This window comes from Phoca vitulina, unplaced genomic scaffold (genome assembly GCF_004348235.1).
Source record: "Phoca vitulina isolate PV1807 unplaced genomic scaffold, GSC_HSeal_1.0 scaffold43, whole genome shotgun sequence".
Taxonomy (NCBI): domain Eukaryota; kingdom Metazoa; phylum Chordata; class Mammalia; order Carnivora; family Phocidae; genus Phoca; species Phoca vitulina.
In genome coordinates this window covers 10,861,049-10,888,381 of record NW_022589746.1, presented here as the reverse complement: position 1 = coordinate 10,888,381, position 27,333 = coordinate 10,861,049, and the positions used below count along the sequence as shown (strand labels likewise).

The following is a 27,333-nucleotide window of genomic DNA, read 5'->3' as shown; positions in this document are numbered from 1 at the left end:
AGGCAGCAGATTCTGCCTGTAAATTTAGTCAAAATATCCAAGAGGTTTTTTCTCCCCAAAGTAGTTTTCCATAATTCTATCCCAATACCTCTGTCTCGGCCAATGCCCCCTCTATTTCCTTCCTCCACTGTCTCCACTCGCCTTCATTGTGTTGTTAAGGACTCTTCTAAACTTGTCTTACCCAAGTGGGGGCAGCACGGGAGGAGGGCAGGGACAAGCCTCAGCAGGGTTAGGGCAGGACTTGTTGAATCTGAGAGTGGATCAACACCCTTATCTTTAGACCTAAAGGATCAATTCAAGACCAATTGGCCAGAATAGGAAAATAGCTATCAACCCAAACTGGTCTTTATCTAGAAATTCCAAAACACACCTCTCTTTGTTTTTTTGAGAGAGCCAACAAAGCAGATCTGGTTTGATTTTTAATCATCTATTTTATTGTTGCTTTAAAGATTAGGAATAAAAATAATACCTCTCCCCTAACCTCTGTCTGTGTGTAGAAGGGCACCAAAGCTTGCCAGGTATAGTGGGGCTACTCCGGTATGGAACTTTACATTGGCTAATGCACATGTGGCCTTTTTTCTAAACGCTATATATTTTAACACCAACTCACTTTCACTAATAATAAAAATAACATAAATAAAATACACCTCTTCTAGTGAAACAGTTTTACAAAGACCCAACGTTGCTTCTAAGTGTGATTATTTGTGAAAATTCTTTGTGTTCATTTAGCTTGCTCCTCCACGGTACTGTGTGACTGAGGGCTGCACTGTGGATGGAAAAGTCCTGTGTCTGAAACTAAGGATGTCAGCAACGTACTGTGTCAGATCCCTAACCTCATTCACCACCTGTCTCTACCTCCTACAATCAATTGGATTGGATCTGGGGACATGGAGCTCTTCAGGACATTAACTATGAAATTTACAAAATTGTTGTCCCAATAAAGAAAACTTTACCGGATGCAAAGTTCTGGAATTTTCTTAATTGACAATGGAATTGTTTTTCCTTAATGCTATCGTTTATTTTTCATATTCTTTCACAGTATTTCTTAAGTTTGACTGTACTATTTTGGTTCTATGAAATAGTTACAGAAATAATCATTACTACATCTATCACCAATACTATTTTTTTCAATGCTGACATTGAATTCTTAATACACATAAAATAACCTTTTACATCATGTCTTTTTTTTTTTTTTAACCTAGAGGGAATCCTTCTATCATAGTAAATATTCTGCTTTTCATTGCCATTCAGTCTTATTGGACATGCATTTATTGAGCATTTTGTAATTGTTATATGAAGGATTGTTAGACATGACCCTAGTCTCACTGATTCTTTTTTTTTTTTTTTAAGATCTTATTTATTTATTTGTCAGGGAGAGAGAGTGAGAGAACACAAGCAAGGGGAGCGGCAGGCAGAGGGAGAAGCAGGCTCCCAGAAGAGCAAGGAGTCCAATGCGGGACTCAATCCCAGGACCTTGGGATCATGACCTGAGGCCGAAGGCATAGTCTCAATGATTCTTAACCTTTCTATAGATGAAGGATAAATTTGAGAATTTAATGGAAGTCATGGAACTACTCACCTTAGAAATGCACATATTTACATGGGCCCCAGGTCATGAACATCTGTCCCTTACAACATCAGTGTCAACTATTCAGAGTAATGAGGTTTCTAAGAGGAAGTTTCTAGGTTTCTAAGAGGAGTTGTAAAGACAATGTTATCACCCCCAAGTGATAAAGGAACTTTGGAATTTTATGAGGACAGTCAAATAAACTCATTTCCTAAGCACCAAGAGTTGCCTCATGTATTTGTGAAATGATGCAGGAAATAAGCTAATTCATTCATATCTAAAATACTAAGCACGTGCTGAGTGAAAAGCCCTTCACCATGTTCTATAGTGATATAAATATGTGTTCTAATGAAGTTCATCTTGTTGAATTAATAGAGCATGTTCTGAAGTCATTAAGAAGCAATATAAAACAGCGGAGACATATGAGCCAAAATGAAATTTACTATCACCAAAGTACAATAGAAAATCGTAAGAAAAAGAGAGATCAGTTGGGCCTGGGAAATTTAGGAACACTCCACTCCTGCAACAAAAGAGTTTTCCAAAAATCCCTATTCCATTGATGAATTACATTCTTTTCTGTTTAAACTCCATTCTTGGGACAGTGGGAGCCATTGCAAATTTTCAAGCCAAAAGGTGATACCCTTGAGCTTCAACTTTGGACTCAAATTGGGCTTGTCCAACTGGTTTCATACATGTCAACTGGCTCAAAGAGAGCGGTCGCCTCTGCGTTAATGCTGGATTCAAAGCTGAGCTACAACATGGGTGTGAGTCTTCAGTTACTACGTTGAAAGCCCTTCTGAGCTGGAAAGACCAGGATTAAGAACAGTGAACATTGGCAGCAAATGTGGGAGGAGGCAAAGAATTATACTCTATGGAGTGAGAGAATTTGAAATATCTGCAAGAGGACAGATGTTTCCGGAGCAAATCATTTCCTGTTCTACCGCATTGCATGTAAATGTCAGAGTGGAGTGGAAGCTCTTAGACTTTTTGATCCAACCAAGGAGCAGCGAAAATGTGAAGGAATCATGAACCACATGCTTCCCTCACTTCTCCCATCTTGTGGCAACAAATAAAAGAAAACATCTCAGAATATGAGGGAAGATTATGGCCACTTCTTAGAATGTGAGTAGTCAGTGGAATCAAATACAGCCCTGAGGCAAGCCCACATTTGATTAATGATCCCGGCTGCACTGTGACTCAGTGGGAAGGCTACTGCATCAATTAGGCGTCTGCACAGAACAAAATTAACATTGACCCCTTCTCTCTCCAAATATAAAAATTAAATTGACATGGATCACAAACCTAAATGTAAAAAGGTAAACCAATAAGGTTTTTAAAGGAAGACAGAATTTCGTGACCTTGGTGTAGACAAAGATTTTTTACGTGTGACAAAGAAGCACCATAAAAGAATTGAGAAATTAGATTTCATCAAAATGAATGGCTCTTTTCACCAAAAGATACCATTCAGAGACTGTAAAAGCAAACTCCTGGGAAACTAGGAGAAAATATTCATGACACATGCATCTAACAAATGACCAATATCCAAAATATAGAGACAATTCCCACAAATCAATAATAAAAAGAGATAACTCAATTAAATTAACCTAAAGATTGAAACAGGAACTTCAAAAGAGGATCAAAATGTCCAGTAAGCCTACGAAAATGTCTTTCATTATTAATCAGGGAAAGGAAAATTAAAACCTCAATGAAATATCATTTCACATCTACCAGAATATTTAAAAATAAAAGGAATGACCGTACTATGTGTTGGTGAGTATATAGAAAAATTGGAACTCTCATTTATTGCTGGAGGAGGTGTAAGTTGGCACAACTCTTTGCAAAACTGTGTGTCAAGATCTAATTAACTTAACGGTGCACATATATTAATGACACAGTAATTCCATCCCTAAGAATGGACCTAGTAAAGGTAGAAAGAGATGTCCATCAAAAGACATGGATAGCAACTTTATTCGTAAGTGCTGATAAACTAGAGACCCAACCACCTATCAACAGAAGATTGCATGAATTGTGGCAAATTCATATAATCGCAAACTATAGAATTAGAAAAAGAACAAACTACTTATACATGAAGTAATGACAGATGGAGCTCACAGAAATAATTTGGACAAAAAAAGCAAGACACAAAGAATACACCCTATAGAATTCCACTGATAAGGAGTTTAAGAATGTGCAAAATGAACCCATAGCTATATAAGTCAGAAAAGCAGTTACTTCCTGACAGAGAGGAAGATATGAAGCTCCAAGGAGCACAAGAGATCCTTATGGAATTTTGGAAATGTTCCATATCTTGACCTGGATGGTGGTTACTCGAGTATGCACATGTACACAAAGTAATCAAATGTGGAACTGAGATGTATATGCTTTATCGTATGTATACATGGTTCAATAAAAAATCAATATAAGAACACTATCTGTCCTCACCATACTTGACCCCTTAGTGACCCTGAAACCAGCTAGCCACACTTTCACAACAGTCTCCTCGAGGGGCCCAAATCTGTTTCCAGGCCTACCTGGCTGCTCTTTGTCCATTCCCTTTGCTAGGGACCTTCGGTCTCCCAAGTATTGCCATGCCTCCGAGCCCAATCTGGGACCATCTTCTCTTCTCTGTCTACACTCTCTCCCTGGGTCGGTGGTTTTCAGGTCTCACAAATGCATCAGAGTTAACATGAAGTGATTTTTTTGTTTTGTTTTTTGTTTTGGGGTTTTTTTTTATGCTAGGGTTTAGTTAGCACCCTAGGGCTTCTGATTCAGTCGATTGGGGCTGGAGTCTGGCCATCTGTACTTAAAAGTTTCCCAGATGATTCCAATGTGTAACGAAAATTGAGAGCCGCTCTTCTAGGTGATCCCATCTGTAGATGCCATTTGCATACCCACATTTGTGCCCACATTGTGTCTACAATATCATATTTCTTGAACTCTAGTCTCATATGAAAACTGCCTGCTTATAATTATCATCAACATGTCAAATATATAAAAAAATGAATGCTTTGGCATCCTACCTTCAACCCTCATCTGTTCCTTCCTTAACACTTCTCGTCTATGCAGCTGTCACCATCTTCCCCCCAGACGGTCAGTGCAAGAACATTTGATCACCCTTGTTTCCTCTCTTAACTTCACCCTGACCCCTGCCAAATCTAATGGGTTAGCAAATTCTGTAAGAACAGAGTATATCTTGAATCAGTTCTTCTTACCTTCTCTACTACCACTCTGATCAAAGACTCTATTATCTCTCAATGGAACACTGCAGAAGCTTCCAACTGGTGTTCCTATTCTCATTCTTACCTCCTTTCCCCCCCATTTTTTTTTTACACAGTTTCTAGGTTGATTGTTAAAAACATATAACAAGTTAAGCCCTCCCCACCCCCCGCTCAAAACCCTTCAACTCTTCAAATGAAATCAGAACTGCTTATCACAGACTAAATGAGCCACATGAGTGGATCCTGTCTCTCACCCTTGCTCATCAGATTCCTGCCACACCAGCCTCTTAGATGTCTCTCCAATGTGACAAGTCCTTGTGTACTTCATGGTCTTTGAACTTGCTCTTACCTCCACCCAGAAGGATTTTTCACTGACTCTTCACAAGGCTGGTTCCTTCTTATCACTCAGCCCCAGCTCTGTCCTCAGAGAAACCTTCCCAACCTATCCTTCCTAAATAGTGTGGCTGTTCTCTTTCACAGAGCACTTTACTTCCTTAAGCCCTTTTTACAATCCACCAAGACTTGTATCCATTCCTTTAACATCTCTCTGTGCCCCAAAATAAAAGATTCTAGAGAGCATGAACCTGGCTCGCCATTTGTAAGATTTTTTTTTCCAGCTTCTAGAGTTTCAAGCATATAATAAGCACTCAAAAGAATAACTGAGGAATGAGGCCTTCAGCAATTGGTTAAATTGTTCATTATGAAAAATTTAAAAGATCATTTCCTAAGTATCTATGTCATGCCCGATGCTATATAGAGTGTATAACTTACCTAATTTTTATAAAAACCATCTGAGAGGTAGGCCACTGTCGTCCTGGTTTTACAAATGAGAGAAGTGAGAGGCTGAAACTGATGTAAATCCATGGAGACAATAGGTGACTATGCAAGAATTTGGGCTTAGTGGGTTTGACCCTAAAGCCATGTGTTTAGACATGTGCTATTCTTCCCTCTGTCCAGAAACAAACATGAGAAATTCCCACATTATTTTTGGGACAGCATCTGCAGGCTGGTGTCACCTTCGGGATCTTATGGTTCTCTAGTAAGGCTAACACAAAACGCTACTGAAAACACTATCCTATATTTGCTTCTCTAGCTCTTTAAGTTTTCCAAAGCATTTGCTTTCATATTATTTCCTGTGATCTCTATCATGCGTTCATTCATCTATTTATCTGTTATGTCGCTCAGCAGACACCATCTGGACAGGAAAACAGCTTATATTTAAAATATGGAGAGTGCCAGTGCAGGGGGACCAATAAGGACCTAGAACAATGAGGAGACAAAACCACTAACTCTACAGGGAGATTCAGATGTCACCATGGAGGTGACATTTGAAGTGAATCCCATATCTTGAAGAAAAGATAACAAGCAACAAAAGGAAATCAGGACATTTACGTGAGAAACCTACCAGGTAGTTGGGTGGGTATTGTTATTGTTATAGAGTTTATTACACAAACTAAGGCCCAGTGAATAAGCGTTTTGCCTTGAATCACCCAACATAGGGTTATATAGGTACAACCATTCTTCCTGTCCTTGACCTCTTCTCTCAACATTACAGTCTTATTCAAAGACATTTTCCACATCAGATTTGTGTTTTCATTTGTCCTAATTAAAGACTCAAACATTAATTGCATCAATGGATTCTGATAATGACTATCCCAAAGACCATGGGGTCAAGGTGGTTTCCATGGAACAATTTGTACAACTCTTAAATTACAACTTTTCTTTCAGCAGCTTATAAATGGCTTTCTGTTATCATTAGTAAAATTTCTTATCATCAGCATAAAAAATAAGAGATAGTAATAATTTAATACATATATTTTTCTCATGTATATTTTAATACCCTCTTTTCACTTGATTTACATTAAATTAATCAGATTTTTTTTTATATCCATCAGGTAGTTTACTATTACAAAGTGTATTTGGTATGCTTATGCAAGTGTATAGATGGTTTGGCAATTCTTTTTCTTTCTTGAATCATTTTTTTTCATCAAATATCTATGGATCCTGTACTTTGTTCCAGACAAGGGGTAGGCGCTGGGGATAAAATATTGATTAAACAAGATGGAGCCCCTACAGTTAAGGAGTTTACATGTGTGTGTTGTGTGCAAGGGAAGAGATCTAACAAAGAGCCCACCTATCAATAATCCTATAATAGGGATGACCATAGGGCTCCATTGCAATGCATATAATAGTACCAAGCCCAACATGGAGAGATGATAAACAGTGTCAGGGAAATACAGGCTGAGCTGAGACTTGTATGTACATAAGGACAGTTGCAAGGGGAAAAGGACAGTGAGCAGGGTGAGGGAGGTTAGGGGGGCTGATACAGCACAGAAGGCAACATGTTTCCGCATGGCCCTTAGCACACGCTGCACACTGGAACCTAACTCTTCTTTCCTAGTTTATATGACTACCACAATGACCCCTAACAAATCAGAATTTAAGGTACTTATAAAGAAGCAAGAGTGAGTGTGTTTGGCCAATTGGCTGCATTGTCGTGGCAAGAATCGCGGATCTCTTTAAAAGACTCCTAGTGTTCCTTTATGCCCAAACTCTGACCCCAAATCCTTTTCAACTACAGTAAAAGCCCAAGGGAACACATCCTGCGTTCTCTTGTTAAATGTATACAAACAATGACATGAAAAACCTGGTCAAGCTGTTTCCCACCTGCTCGGGAAGTAAATTCAGATTACATTAGGATAGCGAGCAAAACCTTCCCGTTCCACTTTGACAGTTATGAGAATGTACCACTCTCTCCTCTTTTCAAAAATCTCCTATTGTCAATGACAATCAACCAGAGTTGAGTGAAGCTGAGATATTAGGAACATAAATATATGCAAATACATGTGGTACTTGATATACCCTAACTTCTTCCTAGTTTGTTCAAACCAAGCAAATCTAGTTAGTTGTATTATGGTACTTGGTGAAAAGTTGATGGGTTATAGCCTGCCATTGTGTTCTTTCCAGCAATAATCATTTCTTCACTATTTCTGCATGCAATTTAAGTGCTACTAAAAAAATGATGATTCCTAAAAATAAATTGCAAACTATTTTAAGAAGTCAAAACAGGATCCTCTTTTTCTCTCACTATAAGCTACGGGTGCTCATGGTGGTTGTAAAGGATCAACTGTATTTTTAAATATTAATTTTTTAATGCACAAGTCATTTATTAACACAATTACATTGTTTAAACTCCAACTAATGATGTTATATGAAGAAAATGACACCACCCATATGTTTTCAAAGGGCAGTGGCTGGGGTTTTCTATATGAGCTGGATCATTATCTGCTGAGTTAGAGACCCTGATCAAAGACCATAATATAACACTAATCCTTGCTGATTACATTCATTTGCAGGAGGTTATGTAAGTACCCATTCAGAATAGTTTATGTGCTGTACTTTTAAAGAACAAGAGGAGGTCTTTTGTCATCTTAGACCCCTTTATCTGAGCTACACTACATAATCGCTTGTCTTATACCTTTGGGTCAACATTTTCCATATGTCTAAGCTATCAAGAATCATTTTTAATGTTTCCTAAATCACTTTTAGGCATAACTCCTTTGGCCAATATTTGTGGTTGTTAGAAATTAAAGGTGTGATCTCAGTACTATGTGAAAATCAATGCAGTATTTGATTTTTAGGTTTGTCCTCTGATAATTAGATGATATCCAGATATAAAGATTTATGGAATGTTATCAGCGGCTGAGTAATTCTGGCCATTATTGGAAGTTTTGTATATAAGAAGCAAATGCAACGTTAACCAAGATACTAAACATCAAGAGAAATATAACCTTGTTTCTGAGGAGACAGTGAGTATGACTTCTGCTGGGCAAAATTCATATTTGAATTATTGAACTCATTGCAACTCTTGCATTTTTTAAAAGCTTTCATATTTGTTGCATATTCCTCTTTATAAATGTGTCTATTTAAGTTAGGGCTCATTCTTCTAAGATCTTATTTATTTTTTCTTGGATTTTTTAATTTATATGTGAAATTATTAATTACTAGATGATAGATTTGCTTATTACTTCCAGCATTTTTATAGCGAGTGCCTAATGTGAACATTTCTCTCCCTTATTCTTCCTTTTGAGAAGCAAAAATCAGTCCTCTAGCATCATATGGGTTAGCTGTATTACTATACTATATTAAATAATTTACTTTTATCCAGGTGCTATTGAATCAACCTTTATTAAAACAGTTGCTAAACTTCAGAAGCTACTAATGAATTTCTTCAAATTATACACCCCTCCAAACAACTTTGGACCAAATTATATAAACCCCTGGTAGATGTCCCAAGCAGTTCCTTATAGGCATTGGCCTTAGGTCATCCTAAAGAAGCGTTATAGTGGAGAACATAATCATTGGAAACAGACCACCTAGTCTCAAACATGGGGTCAATTGCTTTCAACCTACCTATTGGGGAAGCCCTTTTTTTTAGCCTTGCCTTGTTTATCCATAAAATGGGGACTGAAATGCTATCTACTTCAAAGGCTTATCATGAGAATCAAATGGGATGACGGTAATAATAACTGTATTCATTCAGTGGTTATGACATGCCTATCATGTCGTTAAGAATTTTCATTATCTTCATGGGTTTTGATAATAACTTTGGGACATGCACCATTACTTGCTGTGTTTTCTCAAACAGGAAACCATCTCAGCGAAGGCACCTACCGTCCACACTCAGCATGCTGGACACACTGCCCAGTACACAGCGAGCCCTCTGCAAATGTCAGTTACTGGCGTCATCTCAGAGCTGGTCCGTGCGCATTCTGAGCACACTTAACCTGCCCCTGAACATCTTTGAGCCCATGTTTACGACTGGGTTGTTGGGACATCTGAAACTTAAACCACAGGTTAAGTGTCCTCACTTTACAATGCCAAATTACTTAACGAGGCAATAGATGGTATAAAATTATGGCTCCTTGAAATATGTGGTCAAACCCTTCTGGCTTGAATGTTAAAACACTGCTGGTTGGTCTTTATGTACGAGTTTGTCCCTTTCTAAAATATCTTTGTAAAGACATGGTTAAAAATCCATTTGTAAGGGACACTATTATATCTAATCCTACACTAAATAAGTGGCCAAACTCTCAGACCAGAGGGTCAGACTGAGGTCTGGAGAGCTTCAGTCTGGCTTTCCTGTAAGTTGCAAAGTATGCTAAATGTTCTACATGAATTATGACAACTGGTCATGCTGCCTTTGTTGAAACATCAGCAACTGAGAAATCACTACTTTCCAAAGAATCCCACTTGAGTCCAATGATCCGAATCTTACAAAGCTCTTCACGATACAGAATTAAAATGTTTGCACTTGTGACCTCCAAATATTGCTCCTAGTACTCAGTAGTTTCTTTTTTTTTTTAGATTATTTATTTGTTTATTTGAGAGAGAGAGAGGAGAGAGAGAGCACGAGCGGGTGGGAGGGGCAGAGGCAGAAGGAGAAGCAGACTCCCCACTGAGCAGGGAGCCTGACGTGGGACTCAATCCCAGGACCCTGAGATCATGACCTGAGCTGAAGGCAGATGCTTAACTGACTGAGCCTCCCAGGTGTTCCAGCACTTAGTAGTTTCTTAACAAATGTTTATTGAATGACTTATTTCTGATGCACTAAACATAAATTGATTTAAGACTGTCCGCCATATGGCGTCTCTTCAAATATTTGAGGACAAATATCACTTCTCCCTTGAGGCTTTTTCACCAGCTTAGTATCTGAAGCTTCTCAAACATGTAGTTGGTGATTACAACATAGAAGGGGGTTTAGATGTTCTGGGTCTAATGTCAAATAGTTTGTCCATGCTGAGAAATAAGTGATAATTGCCATCACAAGATCAGAAAAGTAAAGGGCTATAAAAGTGGTCCTTTGGAAAAAGTTTATAAATTGTAATTTCAATAAAAATGGAAAAATGGAAAAGAACATCAATTTAGTTCTAATAAGTTTGAGTGTAAGGGGGATTCTTTATTGTCCAAGAGAAAATGCTGACCAGCTGCCCCAAGCACCACATGTTGACAAGCAAGGCTGGTAAATTTTAAATTGGGCAACCCAGTTTTTCCAGGTAGCTCAGAGTAAAAAAAATTCATTCATTCATTTTATAGCAAGCACATTTTGTCACTGGGCAGCATTTCTTTCTAACTACAAGACGCCTAACAATTCTGGTGTTCTAGTTTTACTTTTCAGATGAGACCTTTTTAATTTTATAAATGGTACTGTATACACTATAGTACATACACCAAAGGAACGGTATTCTCCGCCTTGTTTTTACAATCCACCCAAGATAACTTTTCATATAAATACATACATACCTATCTCACTTTTTTCTCTTCCGGGAGAGAGTGTTATAGTATTTTCTTCTTTTTATTTTTTAATTTAAATACAACTGATATATAACATTTATACCAGTTTTAAGTGTACAACATTAATGATTCGATATTTGCATATACTGTGAAATGATCACCCCAATAAGTCTGGTTAACATCCATTGCCACACATAGTCACAGAACTATTTTTTCTTATGATGGAAACCTTTAAGATCTACTCTCTTAGCAACTTTAAAAAATACAATACTATATTATCATCACCTATAGTCTCCGTGCTGTACATTATATCCCCCTGATTTATTTATTTTATAGCTGGGAGTTTGTACTTTTTAATCTGCTTCTCCCATTTCATTCCTCCTCCACCTCCCTGCCTCTGGTAACCACCCATCTCTTCTCTGTATCCAGGAGTTCAGTTGTTTTGCTTTTTGTTTTGGTGTTTTTGTTTGTTTGTTTGTTTTAGATGCCACACATAAATGAGATCATACAGTATTTGTCTTTCTCTGACTTATTTCACTTAGCATGATGCCCTTGAGGTCCATCCATGTTGTCCTCTATGGCAAGATTTCCTTCTTTTTAAAGGCTGAATAGTATTTCAGTGTGTGTGTGTGTGTGTGTGTGTGTGTGTGTGACATTTTCTTGATCGATTTATCTATCAATGGACACTTACATTGCTTCCATGTCTTGGCTATCATAAATAATGCTGCAGTGAACATGGGGGTGCAGATATCTTTCTGAGTTAGTGGTTTTTGTTTTCTTTGGCTAAATATTCAGAAGTGGAATTGTTGAATTATATGATAGTTCTATTTATAATTTTTCTGAGGAACCTCCGTACTGTTTTTGCACCAACTTACATTCCCACCAACAGTGAGTGCCCAAGAGTTCCCTTTTCTCCACATCCTTGCCAACACTTGTTGCACTTGTTATTTCTTGTCTTTTGATAATAACCACACACAGGTGTGAGGTGGTATTTCATTGCAGTTTTGATTTGCATCTCACTTTTTTTTTAAGCAATATGCGTGACATTCTGTTGTATGGTTTACACAGTAATTTATAAGATTATGTTCTCTGCTGATAGGCACTTAAGTCATTCCCAATCTTTCCTATTATAAACAATGCTGTAGTGAACATCCTCGTACATATAGATGTTTTTAGACACATTTGTGGTTATAGACATATTTGTGGAATCAAGTAGAGTGAAAACATGTGAAGCATTAAGATACTTATGCTGACATCCACATGTCCCAGTTTATTGCCCAACAGAATATAATCAAACCTAAGCCTTTCTCTACTTTGCATGAAGGTAAAATTAGCACAAAAGACAAGTATTATGAAAGTATAATGGGCTAACCATGGCACTGGTTACTCTTCTTTTTCAGGCAAGACAAAAATGTGGTTGCTATTAACAGTGACAAGTTTGATATCTACACTTGGAACTACACATGGTTACTTTAGAAAATTACATCCTATAAGCCCTGAAGTGACTATGAATATTGTAAGTTACCAGGGTTGGGGATGGGGAACCTATAGAACCAAGAGCAACTACCATGACTTAGAATCATGGTGAGTTGAAGCTTTTACATGACCGATCAAGAATAACTAACAGCATCTACTTACTAGACGCATTTCAAAACTCAACTAAAACTAAAAGCTTTGTTTTTCCTCATCAGAGTCAGATGATCACCTATTGGGGATACCCAAATGAAGAGTATGATGTCGTGACTGAAGACGGTTATATACTTGGGATCAACAGAATTCCTTATGGGAAGAAAAATTCAGAAAATATAGGTATAATCCTTCCTCCTTTCCTCTTTCCTTCTCTCTTTTCTTCCCTTCATTCCATCCTTGTTTCTTTCCTCTGTCCCTTCCTCCTTTCATTTCTCCCTAAGGACTTAATGAGTCTTGCTCATTCTGGAAATGCAGCAATGACAAAACCTTATCTCCAGTCTTCGAAGAGATTACCATCAAGTCAATGAGATGCATGAACAGGTGGTTATAATATAATAATATGTGATAAGTGCAAGGCTAGAACTCTCCAGAGGATATTGAACTGGAAGTTCTGGTAAAGGTGCCTAACTCAGCTAGTGGAGGTCAAGGAAAACTTGCTCTAGAAATAATAACTAAACTGAGTCCTGGAGGACCAGGAAGCGTTAGCCAGGATGTGTGTTACAGTAAGGAGGATGGGGAGGCGATCTGAGGCTCATTTCCTAAACAGATAAAGGTCACTTAAATAAAAATTTATCTTGTTTTCATTGCAGGAAAATTGTGAAGTACAAAAAGAATAAAATCAAGCAACGTCACCTATCACTTTACCACTCACAATCCACTTAAATTAACATCACGCTGAACTTCCTTAGAATATCAGTTTCTCAATAGCTTTCTGAGGTATAATTGGCCTACAATAAACTGCACATGTTTAAAATGCACAATCTGATACATTGTGTCACTTGAGAAACCACCACCATGATTAAGATAATATATTCAAATATTCAACTCAATCAAGTAAACGTATTTAATTCTACTCATCTGAAAGCCTATTTCCGTCTTCGTGTTTATCTGAGAATGAGGAATGAGTGTATAAAGCTTGGATACGATTTTCTCCCTCAGGCCGGAGACCTGTTGCATTTTTGCAGCACGGTTTGCTCGCATCAGCCACAAACTGGATCTCCAACCTGCCCAACAACAGCCTGGCCTTCATTCTGGCAGACGCAGGTTATGACGTGTGGCTGGGCAACAGCAGGGGAAACACCTGGGCCAGGAGAAACCTATACTTCTCCCCAGACTCAGTTGAATTCTGGGCTTTCAGGTAAAGAAAGGGGACAAGGAAAGATGGACGATGAAAAATAAGCATTGAGTCTAAAAAGCATGGGTATTCATGCATGCATATTCCAGTCCAGTCCCATTTTAATATATTACACTCTCAGTAGGAAAAAAGCAAGTCATTTTTATTCTAATACCTTCTTGGATTCTTCCATACACCGCAGTCCAAGGGTAGCTTTTCCTTCAATTTTCTATGATCTCGGTACGCATGATTAGCCCGATTTCCTGAGTATGCTTTTCCAAATGGAATGAGTGAAATGACCGAAGCATGGAAATTTGCTGCCCTCAGCAGATTCCAAAAGGAACATCCGTGGAGATTTGGGAGGATGTCCAAACTCAGTTGGGGGTTCAAGAACCCGAGTCACCATCAAAAGTGAGGTGGGAGAGGGGGGGTGTAATTTGGACCCGTGGAAAGCTTTTCAAAGGTTTCCTATCTCTGGCCCTCTCGTGCCCCATTCCTGGAAAGTGCTGATGGAAGGGGGAACAGAAGAGATTTCGGTGATGCTGCTGAGGCACAGACTGGCTCTGAGTGTTCCAAGGTCTGAAAGGAAGCCCATGTCTCTGGAGTGGTGAGAAAGAGAAATAGGTCAGGTGGGCTCCACGGGCAATGCTGAGGGCCTCAGAGCTCACCCTTCACACAAGGAGAAGCCACTGAACAGTTTCCAACAAGGCAGTGGCAGAATCCCATTTTCATTTTCAAAAGATTATTCTGGCTGATCTCTGGGGAGTAAAAGAGAGGGCGATATGACTCATCTCAATTGGCGCCAGAACACTGCGTACAAATGATGATTAAATCTGACATTCATTTTTAAGGATAGAAAGAATCCCCACCTACAGATGCTCTCTTGTTTGGATTAAGTTGCAGCTGTAATGTTCTGCTTCAGAAATGATGTCAGCTCTTGATAAGAAGCCACCCCCCTCAAAAGCACCTGACACTAACTAATGGGCTATAAGCAGCAATGCTTAGAGAATCCAGTTTTCTCTTTCTCAAAGAGAGGTTTAGCTATAAATATGCTTGACTTTTAGAAATTATGGCAAGGAAATGTATTCAGTTTTATTTTGTCTTTGTTTTTCTTGCAGCTTTGATGAGATGGCTAAATACGACCTTCCAGCCACGATTGACTTCATTTTAAAGAAAACTGGACAGGATAAGCTACACTATGTTGGCCATTCCCAGGGTACCACCATTGGTAGGTAAAAGCAGCTGAAGCAGGTGGTTGTGTTTGTATAGACCCAGGCATGTTGGTCATCTTGCTAATTGCTTTCCATTCATCATATAAAGGAATGGCTACAACAATCCAGTGATATAGGGACAATTACTATTCCTATTGTATATATGGGGAAACAAAACATGAGGGTAGACAATTTGTGCAAGGTAACACAGGTAGGGCAAATAGGATAGCTCAGATACCAGCTCAGGCAATCTGACTCCCAAGCCCATGCTTTGAGATACTGCACCTCCTGGCCTCTGGACTGAATGTCTTCCATATATTCAACCACATTTATGGAGCACCTGCAGTGTGTCCTAAGAATATAGCAATAAATAAAGGAGATGAAAATTTCTATCCTTGTGCTACAGACACTCTAGTGGGGAGGCAGAGAAAGTGACAAGGATTAAAAAGTAAAATATAGAGTAGGTTAGATAATGGTAAGGCTATGGGAAGCAAATAAATCAGGAAAGGCTATTAAGGAGCATCGGAGGGGACACAGCAAGTTCAGATAGAGAATACCACCAGCTCTCTGAGTAAAGGCATGAAGGAGGTGGGCGGTGGGGGTGAGCCATGTGTACACCTGAAAGACTGATGTTCTGGGAAGAGGGAATGGCAAGTGCAAACGGTCTGAGGTTGCAGCCGGTTCAAGGAAAGGTGATGAGGCAATTCATTGTATGGCTGAATCAGGCAGAAAGCAAGAGACGAGATGGGGGCGCCGTCTAAGGAAGGAGGACTATTCAGGGCTTTTTGGCTGTTACGGGGATTTCAGCTTTTACTCTGAGTAAAAAGGGAAACCAGAGTAGAGTTTTGAAGGCAGGAGTACCAGGATCCGACCTCAGGAGTACCAGGATCCGACCTCAGGATCCTCAACAGGATTAGAAGTTACACGGTCCTGTTAACAGGATCCCCCCAGTTGCCGATGGGGAGAAAGAACTGGGTAGAGGAACTAGGGAGAGGACTATTAGAGGTAACCATGCGAGGCATGATTGTGACCTGGATGCGGGTAGGTAGCTGTGGTGCATGGTTAGGTTCTAGATGTGTTCTGGAGGTGGAACCTACAGGACTTGCCTCCACATTGGATACAGGGTGTAAGGGAAAGAGAGGAGTCAGGGATGACACAAGATTTGTGGCCTGAGTACCTAGAGCAATGGAGATGCCCAACCCACGAGGGGGATGGCTGTGAGGAGGGCTGATATGGTCCAGGGGCACAGGGGCTCTGTTTTCTCGCTGTTGGCTGTCAGATACCTGTTGGAGATCTAAGCGGAAGGCCAGGCAGTTGAGTAATGATACAAATCTGGAGTTCAGGGGAGAGGACTGGACTGAAAACACAAAATGTACGTGAGACAGGACGCAATAACCAATGGAGTGAATTCAGACAGGAAAGAGGAGGAGCCCGAGGACTAAGCCCTGGGCTGCTCTTAATTTAGACGATGAGGAGGAATCAGACAAAGGAGCTGAGGAGTCATGGTGACAGTGCTATGAGGAGCCAGGAGTCCCTGGTGTTCTGGAAGTCAAGGGGAGGACGGGTTTAAGAAGGAGAAGGTGGTCAACTGTGGAAGAGGCTACTGATGAATCATGTGAACTGAAGTCTAAGAAGGGACCATTGGATTTGGCAGCCGGACAGGTGTAGGGAACCTTCCTAACAGCAACCTCAGAGGAGTGGTTGGGATGAAAGCATAATCCAGTGAGTTCAAGAGCGCACGAGAGAAAGCTATAAATGGAAGGAAAAGGGTGGAAGCAGAAGGGGAAGATGGGGTCACAGGGGAGGAATAATGATGTGTTTTTATGATAGTCCCTACTCTCAGCTGATAACCTGAGTCCCTGCCGTGAAGCTAAGCAATCAGAGCATCCATATATAGACATCTATGCAGGGAAGTAGATGAACTTGGTGGCGGGCACATGGATCTCACCTATAGAATTTTAAAGAGTTCATTTTTTTATTTGAGAGCGAGCGAGCATGAGTGGGCAGAGGGAGAAGCAGACTCCCTGCAGAGCAGGGAGCCTCACATGGGGCTCGATCCCAGGACCCTGGTATCATGACCTGAGCTGAAGGCAGACGCTTAACCAACTGAGCCACCCAGGCACCACTCACCTATAAAATTTTAGAGAAAAATGTCAGTGACAAAGAGCTTCCCAGTGTCCTTTGTCATTACATCATAGGTCATGTTCCCAAGGAAATGAGGATTAGTATTCAGGGTGTTTTATAAATAAACACTGCTAGGGTAAAGGGCAGAAAAGCAGGACTAGGCAGAGGGAGAAGCTGGGACGTGACACGGTCTCAAAAAGGTCTCTGCCAGCTCTGTATGAGATGGCTCTTCAGAGTCGTTGAGTGGGACTAGGTGACCCACTTGCTGACCAGCCATTCAATGCAGACTGCCCTGGGAAGGGATTCCCTTGAATTCTTTGAGAACCTTGGATTCTCTTGAGCAAAAGCAAAATTAGAAAGGAGTCACAAACTTCCCTGCCTCTAGGGTTGAATAAATGCCTCAGACATGAAGAAGAATCTGGACAGTGCAGCACAGCATCAATCACATGTGGTCAGCAATCGACTCAAATCCTCTTTTTTTTTTAAGATTTATTTATTTATTTATTTTAGAGAGAGAGAGAGCATGCGCACATGTGCACGGGGAGACAGGCAGAGGGAGAGGGAGAATCCCAAGCAGACTTCCCACTGAGCAAGGAGCCTGACGTGGGGCTCGATCTCACGACCCTGAGATCCATGACCTGAGCCAAAATCAAGAGTCGGACACTCAACCAACCGAGCCACTCAGGCACCCCTCAAAATCCTTTGTTAAAAAGGGGGAGATGTTCTAGATTACTAAAATTGACTCCTTCAGTTTCCAAAACCATACAAAAATTTCATTATTTTGGAGGGAAGTCTGCCTTATCTTATGACACACTGCTGCATTTTTAAAGAGCACCCATTGAACAGAGTTTAACCTTTCCTCGATGATCTAAGGTTATAAAATTATTGCCTTGAGATGCAATGCAACAATTTCCTAGGATTTATTGAGATGAGTAGAACTGACACTAAATGACACCAAACTACCACTCTTTGGAGTCATTTGAATTTTGAACATTCTATTCTTCTTTGTCACTAATGGATACCTTGTCATTGCTGTCGCCACACTCATAGATTTCTGGGAGGTATTTCTGCTTTGAATTTGCATCTTTTAATCTTCTGTGTACTGGAAAGTCAGATAAGTATCCTTGTTAGGATTGTGTCTCAAATACGATTGTTTATTCTGAGCAAGCAAACGTATTTGGGGAAGTCACCTGTCCTGACAGTGAGGGGACACCCAAGCCAAGTCTTCAAGTGTGATTCTTGCTTTCTCTGGGTGATAGGCTTGCGGTAATCTGCAGAATTAGGCAACCAAGAGCACCATTCTTCCTTAAGCAGAATTAGGCTGAGGTAGGTGAGGTAGGTGTTTACATTTGAAAGTCTTTTTTATTTTTTTCAGGTCATTCTTGTGTCTAATCAATATGTCATTATAAACCGTGGGGAGAGATTATCCTATGTAGTTTGATTATATAGAGTTTAGCTTAAAAACTCTTTGATCACATCCCAATCTACTAATATGCTACCATTCATAAGACCAATTAATTACAGTCAAGATTTGAGTATATTTACCATGCGGAGATGTTTGAATTATTGTGTCTAGTCACTTGTCCAGCATTTACAATGTGCCTAGTGTCCTGGTAAATACCTTCTATAACTCGCTTCACTTGGTTCCTAAAAAAACCTACTGAAGCACTCATTATTATTAGCCCCATATTTCAGATGAGGAAAATGAGGCTCATAGTGCTTAAGTGATTTGTCCAAGGTCACAAAACTAGTAAACCACATAGCCAGGATTCAAATCTTGTTTGGTCAGATTTAAAACTTTTTCAATCTTCCCACTTACATACCCTACTCATATTAAATGCTAATTATCTCCTTGTGATGACATGAATTTGAATTCATCAAAACCTATATGTAGTATAAATAACTCTTTATCATCTCATGCGAATCGTAAGTTGGCCTGTTTTCTAAAGTCAGATGAAAGAATTTATTTTAACTTTTTACAAGTTCTAGCCTCATGTATGTTCCTAGAGAGAATCTATGAAAATAAAACAAATATACTAAGATTTGATCGCTCTGAACAAGCAGAGGTGGTCATTTTCTCTCTCTTAGTAAACGGCACTCTGAGTAAATCCAAAATAATGTCCACTTGTAAAACACACACACACACACACACACACACACACACACACCCCTTCTTCACTGGTTCCTTGTCATTCTGTTTCAGGTTTCATCGCCTTTTCTACCAATCCCAAGCTGGCTAAAAGCATCAAAACCTTCTATGCGTTAGCTCCAGTTGCCACTGTGAAGTACACCAAAACCCTGCTAAACAAACTCGCGCTTGTTCCTTCATTCCTCTTCAAGGTATGTGATTGTCTTTAACTGAATCTAAGATATCAAATTATCCTTGGTCTCAGACTGATGGAAAGAGAAGAGAAACACCGTGCGGACAACCATGTTTCTGGACAAGAATGGAAATGTGCACATGCGTGTTTTAGTTCTTGACTAGCGCTGACCATGGTTGAATCCCCATTAAAGCCGCTGAGATCCCCCTTTATTTCTGCATTCTCAGTTACTTTATATGGGTTAGCAATACCGGGAGTGTTGGTCCTCTTCACAGACGTTTCGTTTCCTTCATAGCTGTATGAAAACCATGATTCAGGGAAGGAGAAATAAAAACAAAACCAGTCAAAGAAGAAGCCTAAATCACCTGTGCCAAGAAAACCAGAAAGGGGAAGGGTAGAAAAAAAAGCGAAGGAGAGGGAAAAGGAGAAAGAATGCTCCTTGAGGCAAGCACCTTGAGACCCTTCATCAAATGCCCTTGGCTTTCCAAAACTTTTCCTAAGAGCTTCCCCTTTAAATGGGGTTCCAGAGGGCAGGAGTGTGGATTGCAATAAGCTGTAAATATTAAGTGTCTTGTATAAGTAGGCACACACCAGAGGGAATTAATGATCTTTGTTTTTCCAACACTTAATCACCTACCGAAACCAACGCACACAGACACCGACACAACTTCCTTCAGGAAAAGTTTTACTGCAGGCCCTAGAACGTAATGATGCTATTTCCTTCTGTGGTTTTGTGCTATTCATTTCTTTTCACTCTGAACTAACCTGTATGTCGAAAGCCTGAGGCTTTATCTACAAACTATATTTGTAAAGCTTTTGTTCAAAACGTGAAAATTTGGGATCACTTTTGAGTATCATGACTGGCTGCATTAATGCAGGTGTTTCTTTCCTACTTGTGCTCAGATTTTCTGATAGGCAGTGTAGATAGTTGGTTTAAAAATAATAATAATAAGTGTTAGACCTTAAGTCAGAGGCTTGAGGTTTGGGTCAGGATGCTAGCTTTATAGAATTTATGAACTTTATAGTCAGATCTAGTTAGCACAAGATCCCAACTATTTCTTAGCCTCCTGTTTCCTCATGTATAATATGGGGATAACCAAATGTCTTTTCCTCAAGAAGAGTTGAGGCAAATCCTTCCAAAGGCTTTGCTGAAAATATGGCTGAGTCACCATTTCGGCTCCTGATCTTTTCACGTTTTATTGCTGAAATCACACATCTTGACACTTAGTTATGACATCCTGCCACGTTGTTTTATGATTTTATTTCATAACACTTATTAACCCAACTAGACTGTAACTCTTTGTGTCTTATACTTCTTCTCGGCAGCCACTACGTTTCTCAATGGAACAGTAAATATTCAATGTTGGTCATCTGCCCTGTCCATTCCCCACCTTTATTGTGGGAATTAAATGAGAAAAAGTATATGAAATTCCTGAAACAACATAAAGAAATATGAAAATCTCATCAGCCAATTCACACCTGTACCAGTAAACTAGACAAATTAATGAGTCTTCTCCGCTGCTTAATTTTTACAAACCTCTACCGATGCTTTTATTTTTCAGCTTATCTTTGGTGACAAAATATTCTACCCACACCAGTTTTTTGAACAATTTCTTGCTACTGAGGTGTGTTCCCGTGAGACAGTGGATCTCCTCTGCAGCAATGCCTTATTCATCATTTGTGGATTTGACACTAGGACTTGAACATGGTTTGTATGCATTGACATTCCTTTTTTTTTTTTTTTAAGATTTTGTTTATTTATTTGACAGAGAGACACAGCGAGAGAGGGAACACAAACAGGGGGAGAGGGAGAGGGAAAAGCTGGCTCCCTGCTGAACAGGGAGTCCGATGCGGGGCTCGATCCCAGGACCCTGGGATCATGACCTGAGCCGAAGGCAGACGCTTAACGACTGAGCCACCCAGGTGCCCCTGCATTGACATTTCTATTCTGAATATTTTGAGCAAATTTTGATGACTTGTCCTACCATCACTTAGACATGGTATTCTAAAAAAAAAAACTAGGAGTAGTGGGCGCCTGGGTGGCTCAGTTGGTTAAGCAACCAACTCTTGATCCCAGCTCAGGTCTTGCTCTGAGGGTCGTGAGTTCAAGTCCCGTGTTGGGCTCCATGCTGGGTGTGGAGTCTACTTAAAACAAAAACAAAACAAAAAAACTAGGAGTAGCTTCAGAATTGTGTCCATGCTATGTAGATAAGCCCAAAGGAAGTCACATCATTGCTCCCAGTTCATTCCCTCCAGCTCCCTGCTGTCACCCAAGTGCCCCCTAAAGTAAACAGCAGGTAGAAAAAGTAGTAGATAGTGAGCACTACTCACTTCTGACCACCTAAGTAATTGGTGTAACATTTCAATTCTGTGAGGGGACTCACTGAACCATATATTTTGGCAGGGTCCTCTGCCGATGTCTAAGCATTGAATAAATGTCCTTAATGCTGATAGTCATTCCCATAAATTTTATAAAATTTATTTCAGAGCAATGATTTATGTTAGCTTTTGTCCATATTCTTTATCTGGCTATTTCACTTGCTTTGAATTGGGTTTGGGTTTTAAAACATGTATGACAAAGTGCAGTATCAAAAGTAGTGAAGAGCATGGATTCAGGGTAAGAGCCAAAATTCAAATCCTATCTTTGGAGCTGAGTTACACTCATCTATCTTGGTTTCCTTGTCCACAAAATGTATTATTGTGGAGATTAAATGAACTAATATGTGTAAAGCATGGAGAATATAGCTCAAAGCATACGGCTCATAAGAATAGCATATGTTTTGCTACTAATACTATTGTATACTGACAATTATCCTCCCTCAGAATTGTCGGTTTAGTTATATACTCTTGAACACCTAAAAAAACCAAGTTCATTGACAAGAAGGTATAATTCCACCTTCAGGTACCTACTCATTAAACAATATTTATTGGGGCACTACTAAGTGTTGTAGTTACTGGGAACACAAAGGTGAAAACACAGATATGTTCCTGCCGTCATGGAAATCAAGGATATCCAGTCCTTTTTCTCAATGCTGATCAGAATCTGGTGATATTTTAAAATATATATGAACACAGGGAATTTTCCTTAGTTTCTATTTTGGATGGTAAATAAAAGTCTCATCCTTCTGTCTTGCAAGCGAGTCCCTCTCCATGGATCTGGTAATGGCTGCCATTTTGTATGTGGAGTATGACGGAGCCATCTACCCTTGTCACACTAAGAAAAAGCAGAACAAGTTACTGCATTCCATTCATAAGAGCCTTCTGAGAAAAACCATAGTAAAATAGAGACGAGGAGCAAAGGAAATTAGAGATTTCATCCTTCTGCATGAACATTATGTAGAGAAAGATTTCATTCTTCTATGATAATGGTCAATTTGTTTGCCCTTAGCCATGATCCTCCACAGAGTGGCACTAAGACCCACTATGAACTAGTCTATGCAAGCTGAGACACGGATTTCAGTTTGTTGTCTGGGGTCTGATCATGGTGGATTAGGACACTGATAGGATAGCAGGATAGCACAACAATTGTAAATATCCTATATGTGTATACTGACTATCACATATACAATGTGTACATACATATGTCTCCTTATATATGCATATATAGGTCTGCAAAGCAAAAGGCTTGTGTGTGGACATTACATCTACAGCACTCCGGCACTGGGTAGAGAAGAATGAAAGCTGAGAATTTAGAGATCTAGATTAAAGTCTCTGGCTCCACCCTGATATGAGCTGCATGACATTGGACATTTCTCTAAACTTCTCTGAGCCCCGATTCCCATTTTGATAAAAGGGATGATGAGTTCTCCTCATTGAGGGGCTACAAATCAAACAAACTGGCTCATGCAATTACGCTTTGCAAGATCTAAAGCAGCATACAACTGTGTTGCTCATCTCCTTTGGTAAATGCTGCCCTTAGGCACTTGACCTGGATCAGAAAAACTTAAATCTTAGCTGTTTTTAAGAAACCAAATATACATCTGTGTGTGCCTTTGCTTTCTAGAGTCGCTTGGATGTGTATCTATCACATAATCCAGCAGGAACATCGGTTCAGGAGGTCCTCCACTGGTCCCAGGTATCATTTCTCAAATGCTGTTAAAACTTCTTTTGTGTACCTGAACCCCTGGCACTTTACCAGGGTCACTGAAAATAACTATCAGTCCATGTGAATGAAAATCCTATGAGGGGCTCCTGGGTGGCTGAGTCAGTTGAGCTTCTGACTCTTGATTTTGGCTCAGGTCATAATCTTGGGGTAATGAGCTCAAGCCCTGCATCAGTCTCTGTGCTGAACATGGAACCTGCTTAAGATTCTCTCTTCCTTCCTCTCCCTCTACCCCTCCCCCACCCCTCTCGTGCGCATGCATTCTCTCTCTCTAAAAAAAAATAAAAATAAAATCCTATGAAAACAGTCACTTTGGGGAGCAAACGAATGATTTTTGATGACTTGGCATGTGAGAAAAAAGTATTTCAAGCAAAGCCACGTTTAAACTTGTATAAATATCTGGTCCTGGATGGTCTTGGTTTTTGGAAGGAGAAATATGTGTTTCAAATATTGTTTAAATTGAAAATAAACTAACTGGAAGTGTCTGAATTTTGTTTTTCACATAGCAAGGAGAGTTTTTATTTCCTTGTGTTCTTCATTTCTCTACATTAGGCTGTTAAGTCTGGGAAGTTCCAAGCTTTTGACTGGGGCAGCCCGGCTCAGAACATGCTGCACTATCATCAGGTAAGCCTCTTCAAGTTGAAATTGTTCACATTTTGAAAGACAAAGATATAAAAGGTTAAAGGTAAAATTATGATAATCGTGCATATATTTTCCAAAGGAATGTTGGTGCCCAGACTCATCCTTAAGGAAATTAGAAAGTAGACAATAATTTCCTTGGAATCCCTTCATCATGCCAGACATCACCCCATCTCCATTATCCCTCTGTGCACTCTGCTCCATCGGCTGCACTCAGGGTACCGCACCACCGCATGCGAGAACCTCCTAGAACACATCACCCCTCACCCCCTTACACAGCTCTGCCCTGTATCCCAGCCGCCCAGCACACGGTCCTCTCCTTTCGGAAGTGCAATTTGCTGATACAACAAGCCAATAATTCGAACTGTTCATGAGATAAAGCTGGAATCTCTGGTCTTCTTCAACAATAGCCCCTCCTTTGTCAACAGCCAGAGAAGTGATCCCACCATATTCCCAGAGGTGAGATGTTAGGATGGCGTGCTCGCAGGTCAAGGCTGGAGATATTCCTCAGCAGACAGAGGCCTTGCTGGAGAGGCAGACATACTGGCCACCCCTTGCACTTGCTGCTGCTTTGGAGTCCATCCTCTCTGAGGCCCCCTAGGCGTTGAGTCAGGAATTGCTTCATCTCGCCACCCAGACTCGGAATGAGGCAACGTCTGCAAGCCCTCAGCTCAGGGTACACCCTCAGACCATCACTGGCTACATTTGAATGGAGAGCTACTCTGCAGTTTTTATAATTTTCTTCCCTTCCTTCTTATCCCACCCCAAATTTTCCGCCCAAGTATTGGCCGAGCAGCACTACTGATTTTCATCTGCTTCCACGACTTGATGTTTACAAGGGATTTCTATCTCTTCACCACAATATCTTATGTGTAGAGAAGATGACCCCCCTTTTTGTGACATTTTTGATGTCTTTAAAGAGGTACCATCAGATCAAACATTGTTGAAAACACTTTTCCCCCAACCATTGCCTCCTCAAACCCCCAAAACACAGTCATTCTTTGCATCTACCTTTCTACTGGGCTCTGTCATCAGAGGCTTTCATCTTAAAGGACCCAAAATAACGAATCCCAAGCCCACCCTCCCTCCAGCCAAGCCATAAAACAGCACAGATGGTCTTCAACTAACTGAGCACTGACACTAATTTAAGAGCCAGAAGCTAGCATTTAGAAAACTCTTTGAACAATGGAGCATGAATAAAGGTAAGTGGGCTTATTATTATGGATATTCTCCACACCCCTTTCTCCACTATAATAAAGTGTTAAAATACTATGGAAAATTATATATGATGAAATATTTTGCTATGACACAAGTTGGCTATTATATAAAGTGAGAATATAGAAAAATGTAGTATATCGGTTTAGTAATCTTGAGAATATGATCTAAAAAGCTAACAAAGTTCTCTGTGGATAGTGGTAAAATTGGTGATGATTTACTTATTCCCTTGTCCTGCTTTATAAACCTCTTTAAAATCTATGTGTAAATGGTTATCTTCTAGAAATAGCAAATGGGACTGATGATAGCTTTTATCAGAATTTTAACCAATATTTAGTAAAATCAGGTAAGTATTAAACAAATGCAACCCCTTCAGTGAACTGACTGACCTACCAACTGACCATACTGGTGAATCAATACAAAGCCAAAATAAATAACTCAAGATATTTCCAGATCATACTTTAGAGTGCCTGGGTAGAAACAGTCTATTACACTTAGAATCCAATCAAATCCACTTTCTTGAGCTTGGGTAGAAATCTAAGTTTTTAATTTGCAAAGAATTGTTATCTAAAGCCTTGCTATTCAAGGCATGGTCCAGAACCAAGAGGATCAGCATTCACCTGGGAATGCAGAATCCCGGCTCTTCCCCCAGATGTACTGAATCTTCATTTTAACAAGATCCCCAAGTGATTCACAGGCCCTTTCAAGTTTGAGAAGTACTGACCTAAAACATATTGCATCCACTTCGCTGTGTGGATAAAGGTGACTTTCTCTGAGCAATCACTGGTAAGAATCTCCTTCTAAAACTCCATCATGCCATGTGCAACAACATGGATCAAACTTGAGGGCATTATGCTAAGTGAAGTAAGTCAGGCAGAGAAAGACACATACTGTATGATCTCACTTATATGTGGAATCTGAAAACAAAAACAACAGCTGAGTTCATAGATACAGAGAACAGATGGCTGGCTGCCAGAGGTGTGGGGGGTACAGGGTGGGTGAAATGGATGAAGACGGTCAAAAGGCACAAACTTCCAGTTTATACAATAAATAAGTCCCGAGGATGTCACGTACAGCAGGTGACTATAATTAACAATGCTGTATTGTATATTTGGAAGTTACCGAGAAAGTGGATCTTAAAAGTTCTCATCACAAGAAAAAAATTTGTAACTATGTGTGGTGATGGACATTAACTAGACATACTGGGGTGATTATTTCACAATATATGCATCAATTAAATCATTATGTTGTACACCTGAAATTGATACAATGTTATGTGTTAATTACACCTCAGTAGAAAAAGTCATCAACTGATGCAATATCCTCTAGCCAAGGAATAAGTATTGGGCTTTAAAGTGCAGCTACCTATAAACACTAGGGTTCTTTCTCTCTTGTGTTTTAGCCCACACCTCCCTACTACAACTTGACGGACATGCATGTGCCAATTGCAGTGTGGAACGGAGGCAATGACTTGTTGGCCGACCCTCAAGACGTTGACCTTCTGCTTTCCAAACTCCCCAATCTCATTTACCACAAGAAGATTCCTCCTTACAATCACTTGGATTTTATCTGGGCCATGGATGCCCCTCAAGTAATTTACAACGATATTGTTTCTATGATGGGAGAAAATAATAAGTAGTTCCCCATTTAAAGAATTATCCATTTATTGTTCCAAAATAAGTTCTTCTCTCTCACATGGTGTTTGGGATACAGGGATTCTTTCTGTAATTTTGACTTCAGAAATATATTAGCATCAATGATCTTTCCAGTTGCCATTTTGAATGTCAAAAAAGTTTTACATTTTTTTATTTTTCACTTAAGATGGGTCTTGAAACACTT

At 39.8% G+C, this 27,333-nt stretch overlaps 1 protein-coding gene across 1 annotated transcript; it reads left to right on the top strand.

The window, feature by feature from the left end:
* The first annotated feature begins 12,490 nt into the window (after positions 1 to 12,490).
* LIPF (lipase F, gastric type) lies at positions 12,491 to 27,133 on the top strand. Its single transcript, XM_032430377.1, is given in 10 exon segments — positions 12,491 to 12,595; positions 12,771 to 12,888; positions 13,708 to 13,906; positions 15,001 to 15,110; positions 19,421 to 19,557; positions 21,101 to 21,230; positions 21,233 to 21,246; positions 23,542 to 23,613; positions 24,193 to 24,264; positions 26,897 to 27,133. Coding segments are annotated over 10 exon segments (1,194 nt in total).
* The last annotated feature ends 200 nt before the right edge of the window (positions 27,134 to 27,333 follow it).